The sequence below is a fragment of the Calidris pugnax genome, unplaced genomic scaffold (genome assembly GCF_001431845.1).
Source record: "Calidris pugnax isolate Ruff unplaced genomic scaffold, ASM143184v1 scaffold151, whole genome shotgun sequence".
Lineage (NCBI taxonomy): Eukaryota > Metazoa > Chordata > Aves > Charadriiformes > Scolopacidae > Calidris > Calidris pugnax.
The window spans coordinates 263892-288137 of NW_015090874.1; the positions used below are offsets into that span (position 1 = coordinate 263892).

Here is a 24246-nt window from a genome sequence, read left to right on the forward strand (position 1 = left end):
CCCCCTGAGTTTGCTCACTATTTTTCTGCTGTTGGTCACAGAAGTTTTCAGGGTGATCACAGATGATCATCGACCACTGCAATCAACAAGCAACAGAACAATCTGAGACACATTCACAGCAGCTGGGCACAGGCCCCAAAGGACAGAGCTCAATGGATCGATGATGTTCTGGTACCAAGGTGAACTTGGGTTGTTTTTAGCTGGTGTTTAAGTTTGCACTTTTAAGCATCCAGCACCACTAGGGAAAAAAATTCATCTGAGAATAACCTAAAACCATTTCTGTGCTGATGATCTTAGAGTACCATGAACTTTGAAGTGGTGGTTATGGTAGGATGATATCATGGATTTTTATGTTCTATCCAAGGGAAACTGCTGTCTTCAACTAGCTGTATTTTTAATTAAGTCAAGATCAAGACAATCTCTTATTTTCTACTCCTGGCTGTGAATTATAAAAAAAAAAAAACAGAATGAAAGAGCAAGGAGGCATACCAAGTGGATTTACACAGCTCTAGCCTACACATTCAGCAGCAGCAACTCTTGTGTCTTTTCTCAATTTAACTGTTCTAGTGCAAATAAAAAAAAAAAAATTTAAAAAAATCAAAACAAGCCATAAGTACAATTCTGATCCAATTCCTAACAAGTAAGAAGCTGTCATTTGAAACCTGTGAAATCAAGCATAGGAAGAAACGTGTTCCTCACAACCAAACAGCATTTGTAGAGAGCAGTTCTCCTGCTGCAAGCTCGGGTAACTCAGGGTCCCTGGAGCCAAGACACTACCAGAGAGGTTCACACCACACCAGGGCACAGACACGGTGTCAGGGAGGAGAGTCCTTCTGTTTCCTTGCTAGTTACCCAAAATTTATCAAAGTCCAGCATTCAGAGTTTGTTGAAAAGGCTAATTAAAAGTAAATACATCAAAAACTCTCTTTCCTATGTTCTGTTACCATTGCATCACCTGGAATTCTCTTCTCATCTTTCTTTTGTGATACAGTTAGAAGGACTTTAACCTTTACCAGTCACTACCTCCTTTTACTAACTCCTTTCCCATGCTGCTACTTCATTAACAGCAGCTTCCCAATTTCCTTGCCCCCTAGCATTTCAACCCACCTTTTCCTCCCCCTTCCTTATCCCATTTGTTTCCCTCTTGCTCTTTCACCAGCTCTCTCGCGCTAGAGGACTACTCTGCCAACTCTCTCGGGGAAGCACTGCCGTGACATTATTTTTCTCCTTAATATAAATAAAGAAATAATAATCTGACATCCTGCAGCAAAGCTGGAAGCTAACCCTATTGATTTCGGCAGGCTCGAGCATTTGTTTGAACCTACAGCATTTCATTGCCTAGCAACTTGTGCACCCAGTTGCTTAAGGTTACTATGGTGATGGTTGTCTTAATGCAGACGTCCTATCAAAGAGATGATCAAGAGCATCTGCCATTCTCATGCTGCAACTTCAAGGATTTCCTCCGCTGCCTCGCCTTTTATTTGGCAATATTGAAATAAACGTTGGAGACAGACATGGCACTCGCCCGCGCGGGGCGAAAACAGCTGACCTGAATTCTAATTTCTACCTGTCTACACAGGTAGCTGGGTGTACACAACGAAAGGTCTTGGAAGAAAGGGAGACAATGAGGCCACTTGCTCGCCATCACGCATCCCACCCCCACCGCAGTCACTCTTAGTGCTGGAGTTGATCAACTTCACTACTCTCATTTCTTATGGCTAAAAAAGATTCTTCGTTTCTTCTGGTGCAGAAATAGCAGAAAGAAAGAGAGAAAAGGAGTGAAAAAGAGAGAGGGGAGAAAAGGAAGGAAAAAGGAGAGAGGAGGACTATCTAGGGACCTTCTCTACCTCCTGCAAGAAATAAAGGAACCCAGACAACACTTAGAATCATAGAATCATAGAATTGCCCAGGCCGGAAGGGACCTCCAAAGGTCATCTAGTCCGACCTCCCCACAGTCAGCAGGGACACCCCCAACTAGACCAGGTTGCCCAGGGCCTCGTCGAGCCTCTCCTTGAATATCTCCAGGGAAGGGGCCTCAACCACCTCCCTGGGCAACCTGTTCCAGTGCTCCACCACCCTCACAGTGAAGAACCCTCTCCTCATCTCCAGTCTAAATCTGTTCCCCTCCAGCTTAAAGCCATTGCCCCTCGTCCTGTCACTACAGGCCTTTGTGAACAGGCTCTCCCTGGCCTTCCTGTAGGCTCCCTTCAGGTACTGGAAGGCCGCTATTAGGTCTCCCCGGAGCCTCCTCTTCTCCAGGCTGAACAACCCCAGCTCCCTCAGCCTGTCCTCGTAGCAGAGGTGCTCCATCCCCCTGATCATCCTTGTGGCCCTCCTCTGGACCCTCTCCATCAGGTCCATGTCCTTCTTATATTGAGGGCTCCAGCCCTGCACACAATACTCCAGGTGAGGTCTCACCAGAGCAGAGTAAAGTGGAAGAATTACCTCTCTGGACCTGCTGGCAACGCTTCTTTTGATGCAGCCCAGGATGCAATTGGCCTTCTGGGCTGCAAGTGCACACTGCCTGCTCATGTCCAGCTTCTCATCCACCAGCACCCCCAAGTCCCTTTCCTCAGGGCTGCTTTCCAATACCTCACCCCCCTAGTTTGTATTGGTGGTGAGGATTGTTCCGGCCCAGGTGCAGAACTTCTGAAAGGTAAACACATCAGTCTTCAACATCACCTCCAGTGACCTTATCTTACAGGTCAGAGAAGTTTCAAGCACTGCTCACTACCAGCAGACTATGAATTTTTTCACAGATAACCAGAACTGTGTGACTAGTTTAAGGCCCAACTCACAAGGCAGTTTAGGGCCGAGAGGAAACCGTAACATAAAAACACTCACCGTTTTTTCAGAAATCTCCTTTACATATGAAAGTATAACAAGCTGGTCGCAGAGAGGTGCAAGTCCACTGATATAGAATTCGGTGTCAAACTGGAAAACTGAAATACAGGAAAAACAACAGATTGTTAAATAAATGAATGTGTAAGAACTACTCCCTCAGAAAAATACAAAGCTGATTTTCAGCAGCAATCAACAGCGTGCAGCAACACTTCAGATAAAGGAAGACCCAACATATAACAAACCTACAGACTCCCCAGCTGGATCAGCAAGATGAAAAATTACATTTAACAGATTAAATTCCATTAAGGCTTGCAAAAAGAAATGTTTGTGCTCCAGGACATGTTAGAGACGAAACCTTTGAAACGAACGGTCAGCCTGATTTTCAGTAATTATATTGAAAAAAAGAAAAAAGGAAGCAAAATCGAAACCAAACTCAATAAACCAGGCAATAAACAGAGTATCTTAATAAATTTGCATATTTATAGCAAGTCATGTGGCCTCAAGAGAATCACACCTGCTACAACTATTGGTATGATATCTGAAAACACAAAGATCATTATTTAATTATCATCACTTTAAACATCACAGGAACATTTACAGATACCCTCATTACATAGAAAATATACAGTTAAATAGTCCCTTTTCTTGTTCATAAAACTGAAAATGTAATTTCCTAAAATTGGCCTTGAAATCAAGATAGTTCTGCAAAGGCTATTTTGAGAAAGAAAAAGAAAGAGCTGAACTGTATTTACAAAAAGCTTCATTAAAGCAGACCTCTGCCCCAGAAATAACTATTTTATTTTATTCTACCGAATTTACAGTGCACACATTCAACTGCTGGGAAGCCCTTTTTTGTGGGATCCTTTCTCATGGGGCACAAAACAGGCATCGTCCAAGTTGTTATATATTAGAAAAACTTATACCTATAAGCTTTTTCAAAAATATCTGATGCAACATCATTTTCTCCTGAAACATGGTTTTAGAAGAATCTAAGCCTAAGTAGAAAAAAAAGTCTCCTTGCTTACTGCTTACTAATATCTACTGTTTACTAAAACAGTTACTAAAACTGTTACCAATTATTCTAGCAAAGCAAACAGAAAATGCAGCATAATGACACTAAAAATAAAGCTAATTTTCTTCAGCAAAGGTAGTAAGAAAGAACAGAAAAAATAATCATCCTCCTGCTAAAGGAAAAAAAAAATACTGTCAAGTAAAGTACAGATTTGACACCTGTCTCTCAATGAATAAGCAAATCCTGGTTTTCTCTTAATGACTGCTGACACTTTGACATCACTGGGGGACCAGTGCAGGGCACAAAGGTAGAATCCTCCTTCTCCTCCAGGAGAGAACAGGTTCACATTTGTAATCCTGCACACAGTTATTGTGTTCCAGCCTGCCAGCCTGATGAGATCACCTCCACCGTCTCACATGTTGCTCCGAGTGACAATCTTAAACAAACCATGTCAGAAACATCTACATAATGTATCTTATTCCTGGTTTACAATTTAATATTTGGCATTTCAAAGCAATAAGGAAGGCAGGAGGAAAAACACAGACAAGAAAAAACAAAGTCAAATCCATAACGCTGGCTAGAGGGACAAGCAAACTTTAAAAAGTGACAAGAGAAGGCTCTCAAAGGGATATGAAATACTGTGGTTTAAATTTGGAGAGGAAAACAGTGTGGTGAATGGTACATTTATAAATTTTATGGGGACAGTTTTAAAAAAAAACGTGTGTTTCTGACTTTCACTGGAACTTCAGTTCCTTTGCCAGTGAAAATGTTTGTAATGTCCATGTAATGGTGTCTTTACCATGAAGCAGTAGTACCGTTCCGTGAGGCAAAAAATAAATAAAGGAATAAAAAGCATCACTTCTTCGTTTTGTTTTTAAATAGGGTTTAGTTTCCTTGGTTTCACTTTCAGCTTTCTCTCAGCTCATCCTCCTCAAGAGGCCTTGTTGAAACACAATGCTGCAGCTCTGCTGCTACAGCCTTGAACAAAGAATAGCTGGTGTAGACAGTGCTTCTTGACCTGATGAAAACCTTTGATGCCACTAATCAAAAAAGTCTTACTGAAAAAAATTATAGAAGTTACAGCTGCACAGAACACTAATAGGTTAATTTCACTTACTCTCTGGATGCTTTGTTTTGATCAAGGGAGGGAAAAAAAAGAAACATCCAACATAGAGGTACTGCAGAAATGCTGTTAATTTGAAAAGGATCCAAAACAATTAAAGCAAATGTAGCACTGGAGGAAATGGGAATGACCGAGGTATGGCCATGTGTCATCCATGTTTATGCCTGTCATAAGAGAAGATGGAAGATATGCTGACAGTGTTTCTACTCTATGCCAAAAAAATGACCAGGAAGCAAAAAGAAGAAACATGTAAATCTTGTTTTGTGGTTCATTAAATGAAATGTATGAAATACCCCACATTACAGAAATAAAGCAATGAATAAAACATAAATAATGTATGCTACATCATTTACCCAAACTCTCTAAAGCAACTTCCTCTGGAATTTTAAAGATCCACACACATGCAGCAGACTGAAATTTTAAATAGTCTATTTTGTTTAATCAAATCTCAAAAAGCACCCCCTGCTTTTCCACGGCGGGTTTAGAGAGAGAAATTCTGGTTAGAGACAGAGGTTTTTGCCATTGATTTCAGGTTTCAACTCTGTCTTTTGGGAAAGTAAGCAGGAATCTGAACTAGCACGCAGAGAATTAACATGAAACTTAATATGTGGAGAAAAAGAAGGATTTGGGTTTGGTTTTTTTTAATATAAATTCCATATAGTACATGAAAGAATTGGAAAAGCCAATGCACAAGCTAATTTTTAGCTAGCCCACTTGTAGATCAACAGTATCAAAGCCACAAAGAACCATGAACTGGCCCAGTTTACCTAGAACCCTGGTGGACTGTTAGCTGCTGGGGTAATGCCACTACGGAAGATATGCTGGCAGTGTTTCTACTCTATGCCAAAAAAATTACCAGGAAGCAAAAAGAAGAAACAGGTAAACCTTGTCCTTGTGGTTCATTAATTGAAACGTATGAAATACCCCACGTTACAGAAATAAAGCAATGAATAAAACATAAATAATGTATGCTACATCATTTACCCAAACTCTCTAAAGCAACTTCCTCTGGAATTTTAAAGATCCACACACATGCAGCAGACTGAAATTTTAAATAGTCTATTTTGTTTAATCAAATCTCAAAAAGCACCCCCTGCTTTTCCACGGCGGGTTTAGAGAGAGAAATTCTGGTTAGAGACAGAGGTTTTTGCCATTGATTTCAGGTTTCAACTCTGTCTTTTGGGAAAGTAAGCAGGAATCTGAACTAGCACGCAGAGAATTAACATGAAACTTAATATGTGGAGAAAAAGAAGGATTTGGGTTTGGTTTTTTTTAATATAAATTCCATATAGTACATGAAAGAATTGGAAAAGCCAATGCACAAGCTAATTTTTAGCTAGCCCACTTGTAGATCAACAGTATCAAAGCCACAAAGAACCATGAACTGGCCCAGTTTACCTAGAACCCTGGTGGACTGTTAGCTGCTGGGGTAATGCCACTACACATTCCCAAATTACCTTTTAAACCAGTTATTTCAGGCACATCTGCAAAATTTGCAGTCGTTGCTGTGGGCCACAGTACAGCATACCCTGAAGTGTATGGCATATTTCTATTAAAATAAAATAAATTTGTTACTTTTAGGTGTACTAACAAATGTAATCCTTGCAGAAAAAACAAACCTCATTTTTTTTAACATTCATATTTTTCTCAGAAAATCTTCATGTATGACACACGCCACAGCATTTAAGTATTTTCTTGCAAATGATTTCAATTTCCCACATAGCTCCACAAAAGTCTTCACATATTCAAATTCCCAGGACAGACCTACCTCTGACTAGAAGCCTGAGCAGAAAGATCGGGATGTGCCCAACTAAAGAAACGTCAACTGTGACTTAAAAGGAATCGTAAACTTCTGGGGAGAAGCAGTGAAGAAACCCACATGAAGGTCCTTTATTTGGGCTTGAATATCCTTAGAGCTCCCTGCAAATTTTCTACTACTATATGTGAAACCAAGCAATTATTCACCTAATCGTGCACATATTGCAATGGCATTTTAATGGACTATCTTTTTTCTTGAATTTCAGTAGGAAGAGCACTAGGGTAAGGCTAAAAATCGATGGTGGGTCCTGTACAACAATGATTAGCAAAACCTGATGATTCCAAACTTGGAATTCATACTCTATACTATTTATTTGCATTCAAAAAGGTTGGAAAACTCATATTAAAAAAAATTTTTTTGAATGTTGAAGGTTCAGAAAAGCTTTAGAGAAAATTTAGCAACCACTAATCAATGTTTCTATATATAGTTTCGAATACCACACAGCAAAGAGGGTATTTTTATTAAAGTAAAGCAGGACAATGAAAATGATACTGTTAATCTAATATCATCACTGAACAAAAAAACCCCAACCACCTAGGCTTACAAACAAACCTCTGTAAAGCCTCTGTCACTGAAAGGTGTTGCCTTGCTACTTGTTGCCGGTAGAGAATGGAAACGAGCAAGAATTTTCCTACTAAACCAAAAGAATTTCACTCAATTATAGTATCACACTAATCAGAAATATCAGTAAAAAAAGTTCACTACCTCATTATGCCAGTAATCATCCATCTGGTGAGGTCTACTCTTTCAATTAAATTATAAAAATGTTTTGTCTACTGTAAGCAGTGTTACAATTTGCTGTTTTACCTGCCATCAGGTTGTGTGCCATCGAAGTGCTACCATGATGCTGAAATCATCTTGCCCCTATTCCATCTCACACAGCAATAAAAATCATCTTAGATTTATGGCAAAGAAATATGGCTGTTGCCTGTACAACTCTTTAGCTACAGATACACACAACCTTTCAGGAAATCCTGTGGAATCCTTGATGACAACTGGAAAGTCAGGAGTTTAAGTTTCAAAGATTCAAAGTTGATTTTCTGAAAAACTCCTTTTTCCATTACATATTGAACTGCAAAAACTTTGTTAACCAACAGGGAAAATATTCAGGAGTCTGACAGTCTTGACTGGTTTTATCAAGACATTTATAAATGATTGGTTTGGCTTGTGGCAAAACAGGATAAGCAGAAGTCCAAGAGGAATCAGCTATATAAACGGGTTGGGTTTTTTTTTCTCCTTTTGTTTTTTGGCAATTTGCTTCTCAAGAGTAGTTTGGCTTGTGGCAAAACAGGATGAGCAAAAGTCCAAGAGGAATCAGCTATATAAATCGGTTGGTTTTTTTTTCTCCTTTGTTTTTTGGCAATTTGCTTCTCAAGAGGTAGCAGACTTGCTCCAATGAAACATTTGCATAAATCAGCATATAAAGCTGATGACATTTAGTCACAGTTTATTTCCTGCTGACCACATTCATGAATTAAGCTTTAAGCTCCATTTATATAAAGAGAAAAATGCTGGTATGGCAGATCCCAGTACCTCACTTTACAACCCCCAAAATAAATATCCTCAGGTGTTTTTTTCAGATAAGAATGGGCGATATAAATGCTTGATAGTAACTTGCCACGCAGTTACACAGCTGGTCCCTCACAAACATACAGATGTGCTGTTACAAACATATCCATAAAACACGTACTTATTTAAACCAGAATTCTACTTTGTGGAGAATCTGGGGGAACGCAGAGGGGAGACAAGTGCTGAAGAGACACTGCTGGCTGGCTGGCACCTGGAATTAAGCTCAGATTCCTCAGATAAAATTCGGGCTAAAATAAACTGAATAGGAAGCTTCTCATTGACTTCAAGTCTTCCACTGACTTCCTGTCTTAATCTCTATTTTGCACTATCATTAACAACTTGAGTAATGAAGGCAGAGATATAATCCATAACAGTATGGAAAATCCCAACCTACTTGATGAGGACATGGAAGACTAGATGCCCCGTTTCACTTTGAAAAGGCTAATTAGTTCTTTAGCAACCAGCCTTCTCAGGGGCTGCAGTTGAAAGGTTGATGGGTTCCCTGCTCAGACCAGAAGTTGTCCGGTGTTACAGCTTTTCCACACGCATCAGGAGCCAGCACAGAGGTCAAGCACTCTTTAAGAAGGATCACAACAGCATTTAGTCCATGTTAAGCCTGTAATTCAATACCAATACTTTCTAATCAATACACTACTTCACAGCGGTAGCTGACAGAGCTAAACTGATAGGATCTGCTCAGCTAACATACGTTTAAACCTAAATAGAAACATTTCACTGGAGTTTAGCATCGACACTGAAAGAAGACCCACAGAGGCAACGAACCGTAACATACAACCAGAGACAATGGAAAAGATTACTGAAGAAAAACACTATTAATATACCCAAAGATATAAATAAAATTAGCAATGCCATGCAGATCTCAGTGCACGAGACCTGTATAATTTGTCTAATTTCTCTTACAGGTAATCACAGCATTTTCTTCTTTAAAATAAAACAGGTAGAAAAGTTCAGTGGTCTTACTTTCCCACATTGTGGGCCATCTGGTTTAGCATCACAGTAGACACCGTATTTATTTCCTGCCTCAGAATAAGTACAGCTATGTATCAAAAGATGAGGAAGGATGAGGAAGACCCTGTTACCTAACTTGCAATGCTCTGAAATGCTCAGTTTTCCTATTCACTGGCCTGGAAACCAGTAAAGAAACATTTATGATCTACTAATGCCATTACAGTTTACTATGATACTATCGTGGAACTTTGAGGGTCACTGGCTTGGAGACCACTGAAGAAACGTTTATTATCTACTAATGCCATTACACTTTACTATGATACTATCGTGGAACTTTGAGGCCCTCAGAGTGGCTCTAAAAGAGCACAGATCTGAAACTGTTGAGACATGAGAAAACACTGCATTATAGACTCCATATGCATTACCCTGATGAGCAGAGAAGTGAGTATGAAGTCTCCTACTCCACTTCTGGTTTTCATTCCAGGTGCAAAATTGTAAAAGCAGGAGGGGAAAAAAAAGAAATCAAAAAACCCACACGACTAAATGTAACAATAGTTATACTGTGTTATAGGTTTTAGTTTCCATAACTATGTCAAAACTTCTGCTCCGCTCTGGTGAGACCCCACCTGGAGTACTGTGCCCAGCTCTGGAGTCCTCAGCACAGGAAGGACATGGACCTGTTGGAACAGGCCCAGCAGAGGGGCACAAAGATGATCAGAGGGCTGGAGCACCTCTGCTATGAAGACAGGCTGAGAGAGTTGGGGTTGTTTAGCTGGGAGAAGGCTCCGGGGAAACATTATAGCGGCCTTTCAATATCTGAAGGGGGCTACAGGAGAAACTCTTTGTCAAGGAGTGTAGGGATAGGACAAGGGGTAATGGTTTCAAATTGAAAGAGGGGAAATTTAGATTAGATCTTAGAAAGAAATTCTTTGCTGTGAGGGTGGTGGGACACTGGAACAGGTTGCCCAGAGAAGCTGTGGCTGCCCCATCCCTGGAGGGGTTCAAGGCCAGGCTGGATGGGGCTTGGAGCAACCTGGTGTGGTGGGAGGTGTCCCTGCCCAGGGCAGGGGGGTTGGAACTCCATGATCTTTAAGTCCCTTCCAACCCAAACCATTCTGTGATTCTATGATTCTGAAGGTTATTCAGCTATTTTGCCACTATGCCTGCCTCATATAAATTCCTTACATTATGAAAGTGTATCAGCTTATGCATCCACTTAGGATATTAATGGTCTTGCAAAAAAACTCTACTGGTTGCTGGTCTGCCCACTAATATCAGACCTTCCAGTTATGCCTTTGAAAAGTAAAGCTGAAATAAAATTGAAAGAGATGCTATGGCATGACACACAGCTCTCAAGAAGATCTTCTATGTGACTACATCAGAAGTTACTGTAATTTATATTGAGACTTGAATAAATAACGTCTTTCTCTTCCCTCCCAATCTAATAGCCGCGTTTCAATGAGTGCTGCTGACAGGATTTGGCAGAGCTGTTTCAGTGCTTTGACCTGAAACCAGAAAGAAGAATCTCAAGAACATTAACAGGTTAAGTGAATAAAACACCAGTCCTCAAGAATACAGAGATTTTAGCCTAAAATCTCTAAGATGAAAATGTTACTTCCACAAAAATCTCCAACCTTCAGGTCTGCACCTAAAGAGTCTGTTGACAGCTTTATTTTTTTAAAAAATGAAGTTCCAATACAGTGATGTAAGACTAGCTCCCTCCATGCAGATATATTATAGCTGAAGTAGAAGTTGCCTCTGTTCTCTTGTCACTACGTGAACAACCCCATTTTATTATTTTCTAAAAGCTACTTACAGGTATAGAAAAGATTATATAAAAGATCTGAGGCTGAAACTCAACACTGAACTTCTCCTTGACAAAATTCTCTTAAATATCCTAGAATTTCACAGTTAATTATACAGTTGGGACCATGTAATCTTACACAACAAATAGCTCTCAGGTCTCAGTTAACTGTCACACACGCCACTGTCTCTAAGTATCCAGACTTCCTACAGAGTTTTACAAGTCTCAGCTGGCTTTCAGAAACTATTTTGAAACAGTTCTTTCCTGAAATAAGAAAGCAGAGCATACACCTATCCACGTACCGTTCTAATCTGACACGAGTCAGGATCTTGCTTGAACACTCTTTTCTACAGCCTCGTGTCATTACAGTCAAGATAAAAACGCACCAAAGCTCACAAACTCTTGTCCACTCTGTCCCAGAGGGCCTGTTTATCTTCCCAGTAACACCTCTTCATAGATATTTCCTCTCCCCAGAAGAAGCTTCTGGGGACAGATGTGACTATTTGTTTACATCCCCTTTTCCCCTCCAAATTTGATTTCCACTTTACGTAATACCCACATTTTGTCAAGACCTTTTCCATTAACCAGCAATAATGACATTTGTTCACACTACCTAAACTAGACAAATAATAAAGCAAAGGAGGACACAAAACGCAGAAGCAAAAAAGGCAACAAAAAGAAATTAAAATAATTTCTCTAGTACTATACTAAAGAGATGTTACAAAAAAAAAAAAGAAAAAAGTTATGAGCAGGGTAGTCAAACACCACATAAATGAATAAAGAAGCATTTGTTTTCTCACTACATTGTGAGTACAACTACACTGATCATCCCTTCACCAAGATACAAAACCAAGTTGCCTGTAGGAACCTGAGTGCAGGGAAAGTTAAGACATCCACTGTTCACACAAGGATCTCTGAATTTAGATGTTCACAGAGCTTAAGACTCTACGAATATGAAAAAACCCTATGCAGGAGGACAGTATAACAACCTCATCAACGACAAATGAAGAGACATTTATGTTAGAACTCCATGTTGCCTCTGAAATGTAACAGCTTTTTCAGGCTAAAAGGTGAAAACAGACCTTTAAAGCTTATCTGATTTTGAAAAAGAGGACATTTGTACCATCATACCTATTTCCACATAGCGGTTCGGAAGGTCACGCATTTCACTGGCATGTCGTTCTTTTACTGAGCAAATCTAGGAAACAGAGATCTGGATCATTATGATGAACAAACTGTAATTCCTAAGAATGGCACTAACTTTTTTCCACAAACTCCTTTTCTTATTGAGGCATTCTCGGACACCCATTTCTGTATTTTGAAAAACACCGACTGCAAAACAGTGACGACGCATCACTGAAGAAGAAAACCAGACAGGAAAGTTGTAGCTGTAGTCCACAGCCTCATGAATAAATATGCTGGGACAGGAGAAGGAAGGTGGATCACATGAGAGAAATCTGAAAGCATCTGCCCTCTCTGATTTCTTCACACTGGCATATATGTGAGTCTGGCTTTAGTATCTTCTCACACTTTGCGTCTCATTACCTTACAATTTCAGTAAGAATATGCTCTTGCAACTCCCAATAACAGGAAAAAAGTATGTACACATAAAGAAATGCAAATACCCAAACGTGGGGAAGCACACACAATACAAGGGGGGAGACAGATGCCAAACTTATGAAAACCTTCTCGTTTGTAAAACTCTAAGTTTAACGCTCCAAAAGCTTTTTACGGTTCGCCTGCCTCACTTTACCCTCCCTTTCCATCTCCTCCTACTGAACACTTTTAATTTCCCCCTGTGCAGTGATGTAGCAGTCTGTTATTAGAAAACAGCTAACAGGTTCCTAACAAACTCATGTCAGGTGCTGGTCTGAGCAAATCATAGTCAGTCTGCAGCACACAAGTTTGAAATGCCAGTTCCCTGCTGAAAGCAGAACGAAACCCCAAGAAACCTGTCCCCACCCCATCCTCCTTTTTTTTTTTTTTCCCCAGGATTGAACAAAATTACATGGCTGTTTCAGCAGTAACAGCCTCCTCAGCCCCACCAAAAAAAACCCTCCAAAAAATACCTCATGGTAAGTTGTTCTTCCTTAATGCTAATCGAAAGAAATGAACTGAAGAGCCCACTAAAAGCTTTCAAAAGAGGAAATCTCTCCAAGGCACAGAGGAGCAGTGTCCCCGAGGATTACATTCTCTGTGTGCCCACACACAGAGATCTATCTGACCGCTGGGTGTCTATCACTCCTCCTCCTCCTCCTCACGAGGGTCAGTCCAATGACATTTCTATGGCAGCAGGAGTTCTGCACGCTGTAGTCAAACCAAATTCTATTTTTGTCGATTGTCTTTGCTTTTCAGAAATAATCCTCTGTTTGTCTGTGATAACAGCAAGCATTTATTACAAAGACAGGTAATTGCACCTTTACTGAATTCCCCCAGCCAATAATCAGCGTTAAATTATCCTTCCAGCAAAGACTGCAGGGATACATATCCGGGCGAAGGCTTATGTCATCTCGAGGCACATTGGTAATTCTTTGCTTGGAGATCATGTCAAGTATCTTCACACCCTGGAAGTTTAAATACAAGAGAACTTTATTCAGTACGACAAACTCCTACTCACCATATCCCATATTATTTTGTACACTAAGGCAGTCATTGCACTTTAGAGCATAAATTTCAGGGTAGGAGAGAGTATCAACAGAAAAAGCTGTTGATAAAAAGATGCATCTAACCCAGGAGGTGACAGAAGGACCAAAGGGATTAGAGTAAGTTAGATATTTTAAATTCACATGCCAAATGAAAAGATACAGGAAGAGAATGAGTGACAGATTAGCAACTGTCATCATGAACCAATTGAGCTTGTTGGGCTGGTGCTACTACTGGAGAAATGAAAAAATCCCAGCTCTTCCACAACAGCCCCTGTAGAGAAGCAGAAATTTCCACCTTGGAAAAAAAAAAACCCAACCAAACAAAAAACCAAACAGATGTGAAGCAATAGCTCATTAAGATAAATGAGGCCACACTGTACTTCTCCAGGAGTGCACTTCTATTCTTACATTAAAACAGAAAAGCAAGCATATTTAAATGATGCTTGGTTTTGTATGCTAAGACTTTTCACTGCCTCCTCAGGAAATCTCCTAAACTAACAGAACAAAAAGTTTAAAGCAAGGAAGATTAAAGTCATTTAAAAGAGAAAAGAAAAAAAGAGCCATTAATCAGACTTTTCCATGCCATTTAGAAAAGGTGAGCTATAACCTTTCCAATAGCAAAATGGAGATTAATTTCATGTTAAGTAATGACTTGTTCTTACTGATTTAAAAACAAAAGCCCCCAAAATAAAACAAAGCTTTTTAGTAGATATTACTGTTAAGCTCAGTGAGCAGAAAAAACAACTCTCATGATCACAGAAAAGGGGATGGAAGGGACCTTGAAAGGTCAGCGTCCAGGATGCCATTCCATGTTAGGATTTTTCTAGTGACAAAACTGATTTAAAAGATTCCCCTGCCTGTTTCTGTTCCCCCCCCACTGCGAGTTTCTGTGTCCCCAGCTGTACAGATTCAACTGTCTGTAAGTCAAAGAGTCTAAACATGGGGGTCATGGTCTAAGCCAGGTTTTGCCTGCCTGTTTGTGGTTGGTTTTTTTTTTAAATCACAAGGATCAATAAGTGGTATGGGGGTGGGCTGGGTTTTTCTTTCAGTGGTCTTTGTCACTGAAGAACTGTGAGCGTGGAAAACATTCCTACTGGCATCTCATAGCTTAACAGTCATCAGGGTTTCAGAAAAAAAAACTTAAACATAGCATCTGCAAGGTACAGAGCCCGGATCTCTGGGTAACATAAACAAGGAGCTTAAGCTTTGTGTTTTCTAAGCTCATCTGATCACATTTGCTATCTTGCTTGAACTGCATTTTAATAAAGTTGTCTTTTATTAACCTTACCACTTTGTCTTCCAGGATGATGTACACCATTTGCAACATGAACATGACTTTCACACTCAACTTCCTATCATGAAGGAACCTAAAAACTGTTCAAATGGGAGTTAGGCAGACTAATGCCTCTAAGGTGTTGGTCCTTGGGTGTCTCAGTTTGTAAAACTTACCCTCTGGGCCACAGAGGAAGGAGAAGTGAACATAACAGCAACCATGGGTCACCCAAGCATCTGAAGCAGAATTAGACCTTGCCTAAATAACCTGGAGTCCATCTCGGAATATCCAATGCCTAATAGGCTCACATACAGTGTGCCAAAAAAACCCACCCTAAATAAATAAATAAATAAAAACTAAGTAGCCATGCAGAGAGAGTAACATTTTCTCTGACTTTGAAAGAAGAAAAAAAAAAAGGCACACAAAACCTTGCTAGAGGATGAAGAAATTTTTAAAAAGGTAAAGGGGGAAGGGAAAGGCCAATAACCAAATATATTAATCTTTTGGAGGGCAAGTGTCATTTCATTTTTCATTGAAAGATAGGCCCTGACCATGGCTTTTTGTCTCTGACAGATGGCTCTCAACATTTTATTAGTATTCTGTGTTCTGATGTGGCACATCATCTCTAGGGATAGCTCTCCTCAACTGTCCTATCTATTCCCAGCAGATTCACCTAGAATATATATTTTAATTGTAATGCTCTGAAAAGAATAAAACCTTCAAAAGAGCTAATGTTATGACACTCAAGCACTCATTGAAGTTTCAATTCTAATGCAGCTATTAAAGGGGAGCAAATAAACAAAAGTCCACCTCTAACAATTTCATCTCAAACTGGTTTTGAAAGGAATAAAAGAACAATGGCTTTAAAATATTTTAATAAATGGTTCCTTTCAGGAAGGGAAAAACAATAGAAGGAGAAAAGCTAGTGTTTCAGAAGTATTTTCACCACATTTAAAAATAAGACTTTGGAATGTAGACATGATACACACTTAAAAACGTATCCCTCACTGCTGAGCTTTAAAACACAGACCTTGACCCATCAATTAGATATACAGAGATAGGTGAAATGCAACACTCAGCATGAAAGCAATGGTTCCCTTTAAAATATGAATTACGCTTAGAGCAAAAAGGGCCTATTTTCTCCTAAGTCTTGCCTTTTCTAGTGGCCTACCAAACCAAGAAATTATTACTATCCATTTTTATAACCTGCAACATTAGAAGTGCATATGATAACGTCAGGTCAGTACAAATGACAAAATCCAGACAGGTCTGGGGGGCTTTGTGGAGGGGGTGTCAGAGAATGGTGATGTTCTATTTTTTACATAAAGAGTTATGTTGGCATTCCTTCCTTATACAGTTTGCTGCAGTAAGTTGCAGTGGTCAAAACTCTGCTATACAATAGTGTACAGTGGTGACCACCCCCAACAGTGGTACCCAGAGCTTTTCTTAATTTCTTCAGAAGTGACAATCATATGGAGAACACTGACTACCCAGCAGGAAACACCAGAAGAAATGTCTATGAAGAAATAGGATCTAAACCACTATCCTTCAATGCCCTTCATACTCAATTCATCTTATGAAGAAATGGGATCTAAAACACTATCCTTCAATGCCCTTCATACTCAATTCTTCAAATATACCATTGTTCAATTGAATATTTTAGCAATTAACATTGAAACATTTCAAGTATCAGTGTAATGCAGCAGTATTTTTGTTCATTAAACAGAGGTGAAAAATTCTTACCATATTATTGGCCCAAGCAATCAAGTGTCCTCTCCACTTCACATTTCTTATATTTCCTTCCCCTTCATGTAAAACCGAAGGTTTCCATCTATTCATCCAGCCTCTCTCATATAACAGCAACTATCAAGAAGAGCAACAAGAAATATTTTTGTGACACAGTTTGTATGTAAACATGGTAGATTTTTTTTTCTACTTCATTGTCCTTTACTCTACTTGGATTCAAGGGCAATGAAAAATAGACACCTATCACAAACCAAAAGTAAATACCATCAAATATTTTCATATCGTAGATATACATTGAGAATCTTGTCTACTACGGAATACTAGTTACTTTAATAATAATAATATTAATAAGCAGGCCTTTGATCAAGTTTCTCCAAAGAATGGTAAGTATAATTATTTACACTTTAAAGATCAAAAAATTAAGCCATTTGAGAATCTAAGCCTACAGCACTAGTAAAAACACTTCAGTACCATCAAATATTTTCATATCGTAAATATACATTGAGAATCTTGTCTACTACAGAATACTAGTTACTTTAATAATAATATTAATAAGCAGGCCTTTGATCAAGTTTCTCCAAAGAATGGTAAGTATAATTATTTACACTTTAAAGATCAAAAAATTAAGCCATTTGAGAATCTAAGCCTACAGCACTAGTAAAAACACTTCAGAAAGCTGGTAAAGAAAGCAGGCTGCCTCACACCTCTCCACTGATCTGGTGACAGGTTCCTTCTTCCCTCCAAAAAACAGGAGATTGCAAAAATGTCCCACCACATGCCTGGTGTAGTCAAAGAAAATTATCGAAGACGCCCAAGTCCTTGGCTTTTTGCTTGGCCTCATATGGAACCACATGACCTTCAATAGGGCTCTGGAGATGCTGTATGTTAGTCCCACATGTGTGAACTGTTCTATACAACAAGTGCTGTTGATCATAAAACTCCTGACATGGGCAATCCCAGGCTTTGCAAACAGGGAAGGTACTTTAAAATATGCAAATGAGCATAAGAGATGTTACAACTGCTTTGAATCAGCAAAGAAAAACCCAACTACAAGCAGACAGTTTGCTTGACAGTCAGCTCTTTTACCAGTTCCTCTATGGTTTAATGCACAATGTGCCTAATGACTATTAAGAGGTGTAAAATTGCTACCTGCAAGGACTTTTATCACGCTAAAATCTGCATCCAATACCGATGTTGCTAATATTTCCTACCTAAGATCCAGCTATACATGCTTTTTTATACACCACCAATATTCACACAAATATTTCAAATGAGAAGACACTTGAAGTAACAGCTTTTACACAAAACTAGGAATATTTAACAGGAATTACACAGACTGCCTCTCTCTCCTGAAGCCACAAGATGGCACCAGAAGACAAGTATTTTCTCCCAAAGTTTAAAGCCCTCACTAGGATCGTCTATCAGGAACTTCTGCGCTGTGCACTGCAGACATCAAACTTCTCTCTCAAGCATATCTTTGCCACTTAAACTCCACCCAAAATGACTGTGTCCTTCAGGTGGACCCTGAAAGGGACACCTTTTAGACAATCTAGGTTTGTTTTTTTTCCACCTACAAAAAGGCTACTCGATAAACCTCTTACAGAACATGCTATTTCACAGCAACCAAGGCAAGACACTGAAAGCAGGGGTAACATCCATGCTCACAAGACAGTGCCATACAGAAGGATGTCTGGATGTGGATGTGAAATGTCCACATCACAATGTGGATGTGAAACACAGGAGCAACCCTCAGCCCAAACTCATTAGCTCCACTCAGAAGCTGAGGATGTCATTAAAAGCCAAAAAGCTGATCCAGACTTGAAAACTACTGTTTTTCTTAGTTCACAAACTCCTAAGGAGAGGCTCAACAGCAAAAGAACTGTCACTTGGATGCTTCTTTCAATACAGTCCAATAAAGGCAGCAGCAAAATACATAGTATTTTCATCTGGAATGAAATTTATTTACTGGACAAGGCTGTGAAAACTGACGGGGATGATGTGAAAGGTTAAAACTGGTGGATGTCAATTATATTAACTGAACTTTGAATCTTTTCTGCTTGTGACTGAATCATGATTGAAGTCTATTAAACGCAGAAGACCCAGAGTGAGCTTGGGATGACACTTTGCAGCTATTTTGTTACTGTTCATGGTTTGTGAACATCGTGCTTTTTCATGACTCTCTACCTGAGTAAGAAACTGCAAAGAAAATAAATGACCTGAGAATGAACTGGTGAGCACAAAAGAAAATTTAAAAAAAAAATAATCCTGGTTCAGTCTATTCTCAACTCTAAGCACATGCTTAATTAAATCCTCAGACTAAGGCAGAAGAAGACAATAGTCTGATATTGCCCATAATAAAAATGGAAAGATAATCTGAATCACTGCAGCACCCAGAACTCCCTGTTTCATACCAGCAAGTGCAATAGGTCCAACACTGAAGCCAAAGGACACTCCACACTGTGGCTTCAACAAAATATTTAATCTCAAAACGTGCTTTACTAATTTATCTACAATGCAATTACCTTCTTTTTATTGATAATGTGATTTTCCTTTCTTCCAGAAACGACAGCTGGAAACAGCTACCGAACCCAGAACTTTGCTATGTGTTTTGGAACTGCTATCCACTGAATGCATCGCTCTCAAAATAAGCAGCCTAATTTATTTCTTAGTCTTCCTTTCTGTCTTCCCATTGAGATGTTTATCGCACCAGAAAGCCATTTAAAACTTCAAGAGAAAGTAGACACATAACAAAAATCCACTGTTTCTAGAGGGGTTCCTCCTACCACCTCCTCCTCTTCTTGGTAGGGGAAAAATATTTTAGGACTGTATTTCCCATAAATCCCATATTTTGGCAGTCAGCATTCACAGTACTTATATTTCAACAGCGGCCACAAAAGTCACTTTCTTGCATTCTCTGCAGTACAGTTTATATTTTCCCCTTTTTGATTTTCTCTGGTAAATCTTTCTAGTCCTTTGTTACAACACACCATTGCTTAGAATGCACTTCCAGCATCTCTTGCATGTAATGCAAACATGATGATATAGGTAAAATAAAATAAAATAAACTTTGACTTCAAAGATCCCCACCCACACTTCTTCATCGAGATCTTCTGATAGTTCACTACTTATTATTTTGTGATTCTTCTTAACTGCTTATGCTTGTCCATTGGATCATTACAAAAAAATGACACACTGAAACACATGAGACAAGAGGACGGTGCAGGACACTTCTTGGTTTTAAAATCAAGTGGATATAATTCTCTCAGATTAGTGAATACATCCCTCTATATCTTTCACTACCAAGAGATTAACCTCCTCCAAAAGAGCTCCAAATTCCATTTTGGAGTGTTTTTGCTAAAGAGAGTAGACTAGTGCTTGGATTTAATGGAGCCTCTCATGCAATTAGCATTAACACTAATTACATGTAATCCTCGTCTTTAAACTATGTACAGGATTTCTCAATCCTCTGAAAAAAAAAAGAGGCCAAGGATTGCAGCGTTGGTTGTATCAATATGATGAAGTAATTCCAATTCAATTTTATCCCACTCCCATTACCAAATCCCACCTTCAAAACACTGAAATAAGAGACATCTGCTCTCACAGAGTGAGAAGTTTGAAAGGAAACACACTTTTACTGAAGCACTATGCACAGCATCATTCCTTCAACAGCACCTTTTCTGTAAAGATCTAGAGGAGTTGTACAGAAGGCAAAGGCTGAAACTTTGATTTGTAACTGAAAAGCCACCCTTCCTTTCCCTATTGCAGCAACATTGGGTTAGTTTTTATTTCACAAAATAGAAATTAGGAAAAAACCTTCTGTATTTCCCTTCTACTCTTCGTTCACCTGAACACGAAGATGTGCCTACCTGGGGCATTTGTTCTGGATTTTGGCACCTGTGTCACTAGCTCTCCCCTCAGCCAGGCAAGATGGCAAAAACCTAAAATGCTGCTGCCATGCTTACAAGTGATCACTACGGATATTTACTGTTTTCAGCATAAAACCAACATTTACAGGCACAGCCAAGATTAACAGATATCCGAGAGTAACACCGAACAGCACGCCACGTGAAGACTTACTGTTTAATCGTGCCTCCCTAGGAAAATATATAGTGACAATAAAAAATTATCACTTCTGTTTGGAGCAGCGATGGACTGGATGAGCTCAAACGAGGCAGAGAATAATGTAAGCCTCAAGTTTTCAACTGAAGATGAGCCTTCAAAATACCATGGGCAGGAGGTGCAGTGAGGAGAAATCAAGCAGGGAGGCGGCGGCAGACAAGAGCAGCGTCGGGAGGGAAGTGATGGTGAGAGGCAGAAGAGGAGCTGCTGCTGTGGTTCATGGCCAGGGAAGTTGGAAATTTTGAGATGTTTAATCAGAGGGCCTTCTGACACCCCAGAGGGCCGTGCTGCCATCCAGCAAGATCTGGACAGGCTGGAGAACTGGGCAAGGAAGAACCTCATGAGGTTCAACAAGGAACAGTGTAGGATCCTGCACCTGGGGAAGAAGAATGTCAGGTACCAGTACAGGTTAGGGGTGGACCTGCTGGAGACAAGCTCTGAAGAAAAGGATCTGGGGGTCCTGGTGGACAACAAAATGACAATGAGCAAGCAGTGTGCTCTTGTGGCCAGGAAGGCCAAGGGAATCCTGGGCTGCGTAGGGAAGAGTGTGGCCAGCAGGTCAAGGGAAGTCATTCTCCCCCTCTGCTCTGCACTGGGGAGGCCACAACTGGAATCCTGCGTCCAGTTCTGGGCTCCCCAGTTCAAGAGGGACAGGGAACTACTGGAGAGAGTCCAGCGTAGGGCTACAAAGATGATTCAAGGACTGGAGCATCTCCCTTATGAGGAGAGGCTGAAAAAGCTGGGACTCTTTAGTCTGGAGAAGAGAAGGCTGAGGGGAGACCTAATAATGCCTACAAGTATCTCAAGGGCGGGCTGAGGGAGGAGGGAACCAGACTCTTTTCAGTAGTTGCCAGCGAGAGGACAAGGGGCAACGGGCACAAGTTGGAACATAAAGGGTTCCACTTGAATATGAGGAAGAACTTTTTCATGGTGAAGGTGACAGAGCCCTGGCAGAGGCTGCCCAGGGAGGGTGTGGAGTCCCCTTCTTTGGAGATTTTCAAGACCCACCTGGATGCTCCTGAGTAACATGCTCTGACAAGCTCTGGGTGGTCCTGCTTTAGCAGGGGAGTTGGACTAGATGATCTCTATGGTCCCTTCCAACTCTAAAAATTCAGTGAAATTCAGTGAAAACAAGCACCAGAGGACTTTCATTAGGCTCTACTGTTAATAACTCAACTGCTAGATTCCAGCTGTTGCCTGCTCACAAAGAGCTACAGAATTAACACCTCGGAAAGCAGGTCAGAGACACGAGCTCTCACACCTTTCATATATTTAGATCCTCTTTGCTCGCCACCTCAGGCAATGAAAAAAGTTTTCTACACAGACATGTGCAAAACACACACCTATAGACTACACACACACGGGACTGCGATCCATTCTCTCCTTACACAAACCAAATACCCTTGTTACAGCACGAGGAGAACGCTTTGTTTTTTGCGATAAAGAAGAAATGCACATTCAAATAATCACAAAGAAGAAATGCAAGACAAATATTAGGCTTCTTAAGCAGACAGAACATCACTAAATATTAAAGTCTCATGTGCTCAGTAATATGGGATACACCTGGGTGTTGTATATCGCAGAAAGCAAATCAGACCTGTATTATTGTGGCTTCCTTGTCGCTATAGTTTCTTTCTTGCTTATGGTAAATTATCCAACGCGTGGACAGAAATTGCCATAGTATTTACTCTTTCTTCACTTAAACCAGACCTTTGAGTATTTACTGACTGACATTTTATAGCTTACAAAGCAATCTGCCTTTCTTGTCGGGTGCTCTTCTACCCAACATAATGCCAAACAGCTGACTATCTGCTTTCTAAAAATGGACTGTGCTGCAAACAGCATCCTGACAATTTAATAATTTGTCAAAGTAGTCCAACCAGTTATTATGAAGTACATATCATAGGGTTCAGAGGTAAAGGTCACCTACTTACTCACAAAGCAAAGTGCATCTGCTGACACTAAAAAGCAGACAATTAAAAAAAAAAAAATCAAATCTGAGACATTCCCTGGAAGACTTGACTTGAACATACAAATTCACTACCCATAACAGCAGTTGCAGATCCCTGAGCACGCTGTTTCTCTTCCTGCTCGTGCATTGTTTGCAATCACTACCCTTTCTCTGTATATGACGTTGCTCCATCTGGAGTGGAAAGGAATTAAGAGCGTCTTGTTTCACATCTCAGGCAGCAGACACTGTGGGTCCAGCCCAAGATAAGAGGCCAAGGATTGCAGCGTTGGTTGTATCAATATGATGAAGTAATTCCAATTCAATTTTATCCCACTGAGGCCAAGGATTGCAGTGTTGGTTGTATCAATATGGTGAAGTAATTCCAATTCAATTTTATCCCACTCCCATTACCAAATCCCACCTTCAAAACACTGAAATAAGAGACATCTGCTCTCACAGAGTGAGAAGTTTGAAAGGAAACACACTTTTACTGAAGCACTATGCACAGCATCATTCCTTCAACAGCACCTTTTCTGTAAAGATCTAGAGGAGTTGTACAGAAGGCAAAGGCTGAAACTTTGATTTGTAACTGAAAAGCCACCCTTCCTTTCCCTATTGCAGCAACATTGGGTTAGTTTTTATTTCACAAAATAGAAATTAGGAAAAAACCTTCTGTATTTCCCTTCTACTCTTCGTTCACCTGAACACGAAGATGTGCCTACCTGGGGCATTTGTTCTGGATTTTGGCACCTGTGTCACTAGCTCTCCCCTCAGCCAGGCAAGATGGCAAAAACCTAAAATGCTGCTGCCATGCTTACAAGTGATCACTACGGATATTTACTGTTTTCAGCATAAAACCAACATTTACAGGCACAGCCAAGATTAACAGATATCCGAGAGTAACACCGAACAGCACGCCACGTGAAGACTTACTGTTTAATCGTGCCTCCCTAGGAAAATATATAGTGACAATAAAAAATTATCACTTCTGTTTGGAGCAGCGATGGACTGGATGAGCTCAAACGAGGCAGAGAATAATGTAAGCCTCAAGTTTTCAACTGAAGATGAGCCTTCAAAATACCATGGGCAGGAGGTGCAGTGAGGAGAAATCAAGCAGGGAGGCGGCGGCAGACAAGAGCAGCGTCGGGAGGGAAGTGATGGTGAGAGGCAGAAGAGGAGCTGCTGCTGTGGTTCATGGCCAGGGAAGTTGGAAATTTTGAGATGTTTAATCAGAGGGCCTTCTGACACCCCAGAGGGCCGTGCTGCCATCCAGCAAGATCTGGACAGGCTGGAGAACTGGGCAAGGAAGAACCTCATGAGGTTCAACAAGGAACAGTGTAGGATCCTGCACCTGGGGAAGAAGAATGTCAGG

At 40.2% G+C, this 24246-nt stretch overlaps 1 protein-coding gene across 1 annotated transcript in view; it reads right to left on the bottom strand.

Annotated features, from left to right (window-relative positions):
- Positions 1-24246, bottom strand: part of VPS41 (VPS41 HOPS complex subunit) — a 135586-nt gene that overhangs the window by 54071 nt on the left and 57269 nt on the right. The window contains exons 8-11 of the mRNA XM_014946159.1: positions 16802-16921; positions 13558-13704; positions 12272-12338; positions 2845-2942 (exon numbers count right to left, since the gene is read on the bottom strand). Coding sequence (XP_014801645.1) covers positions 2845-2942; positions 12272-12338; positions 13558-13704; positions 16802-16921 — 432 coding nt within the window. The remainder of the gene's footprint in view (positions 1-2844; positions 2943-12271; positions 12339-13557; positions 13705-16801; positions 16922-24246) is intronic.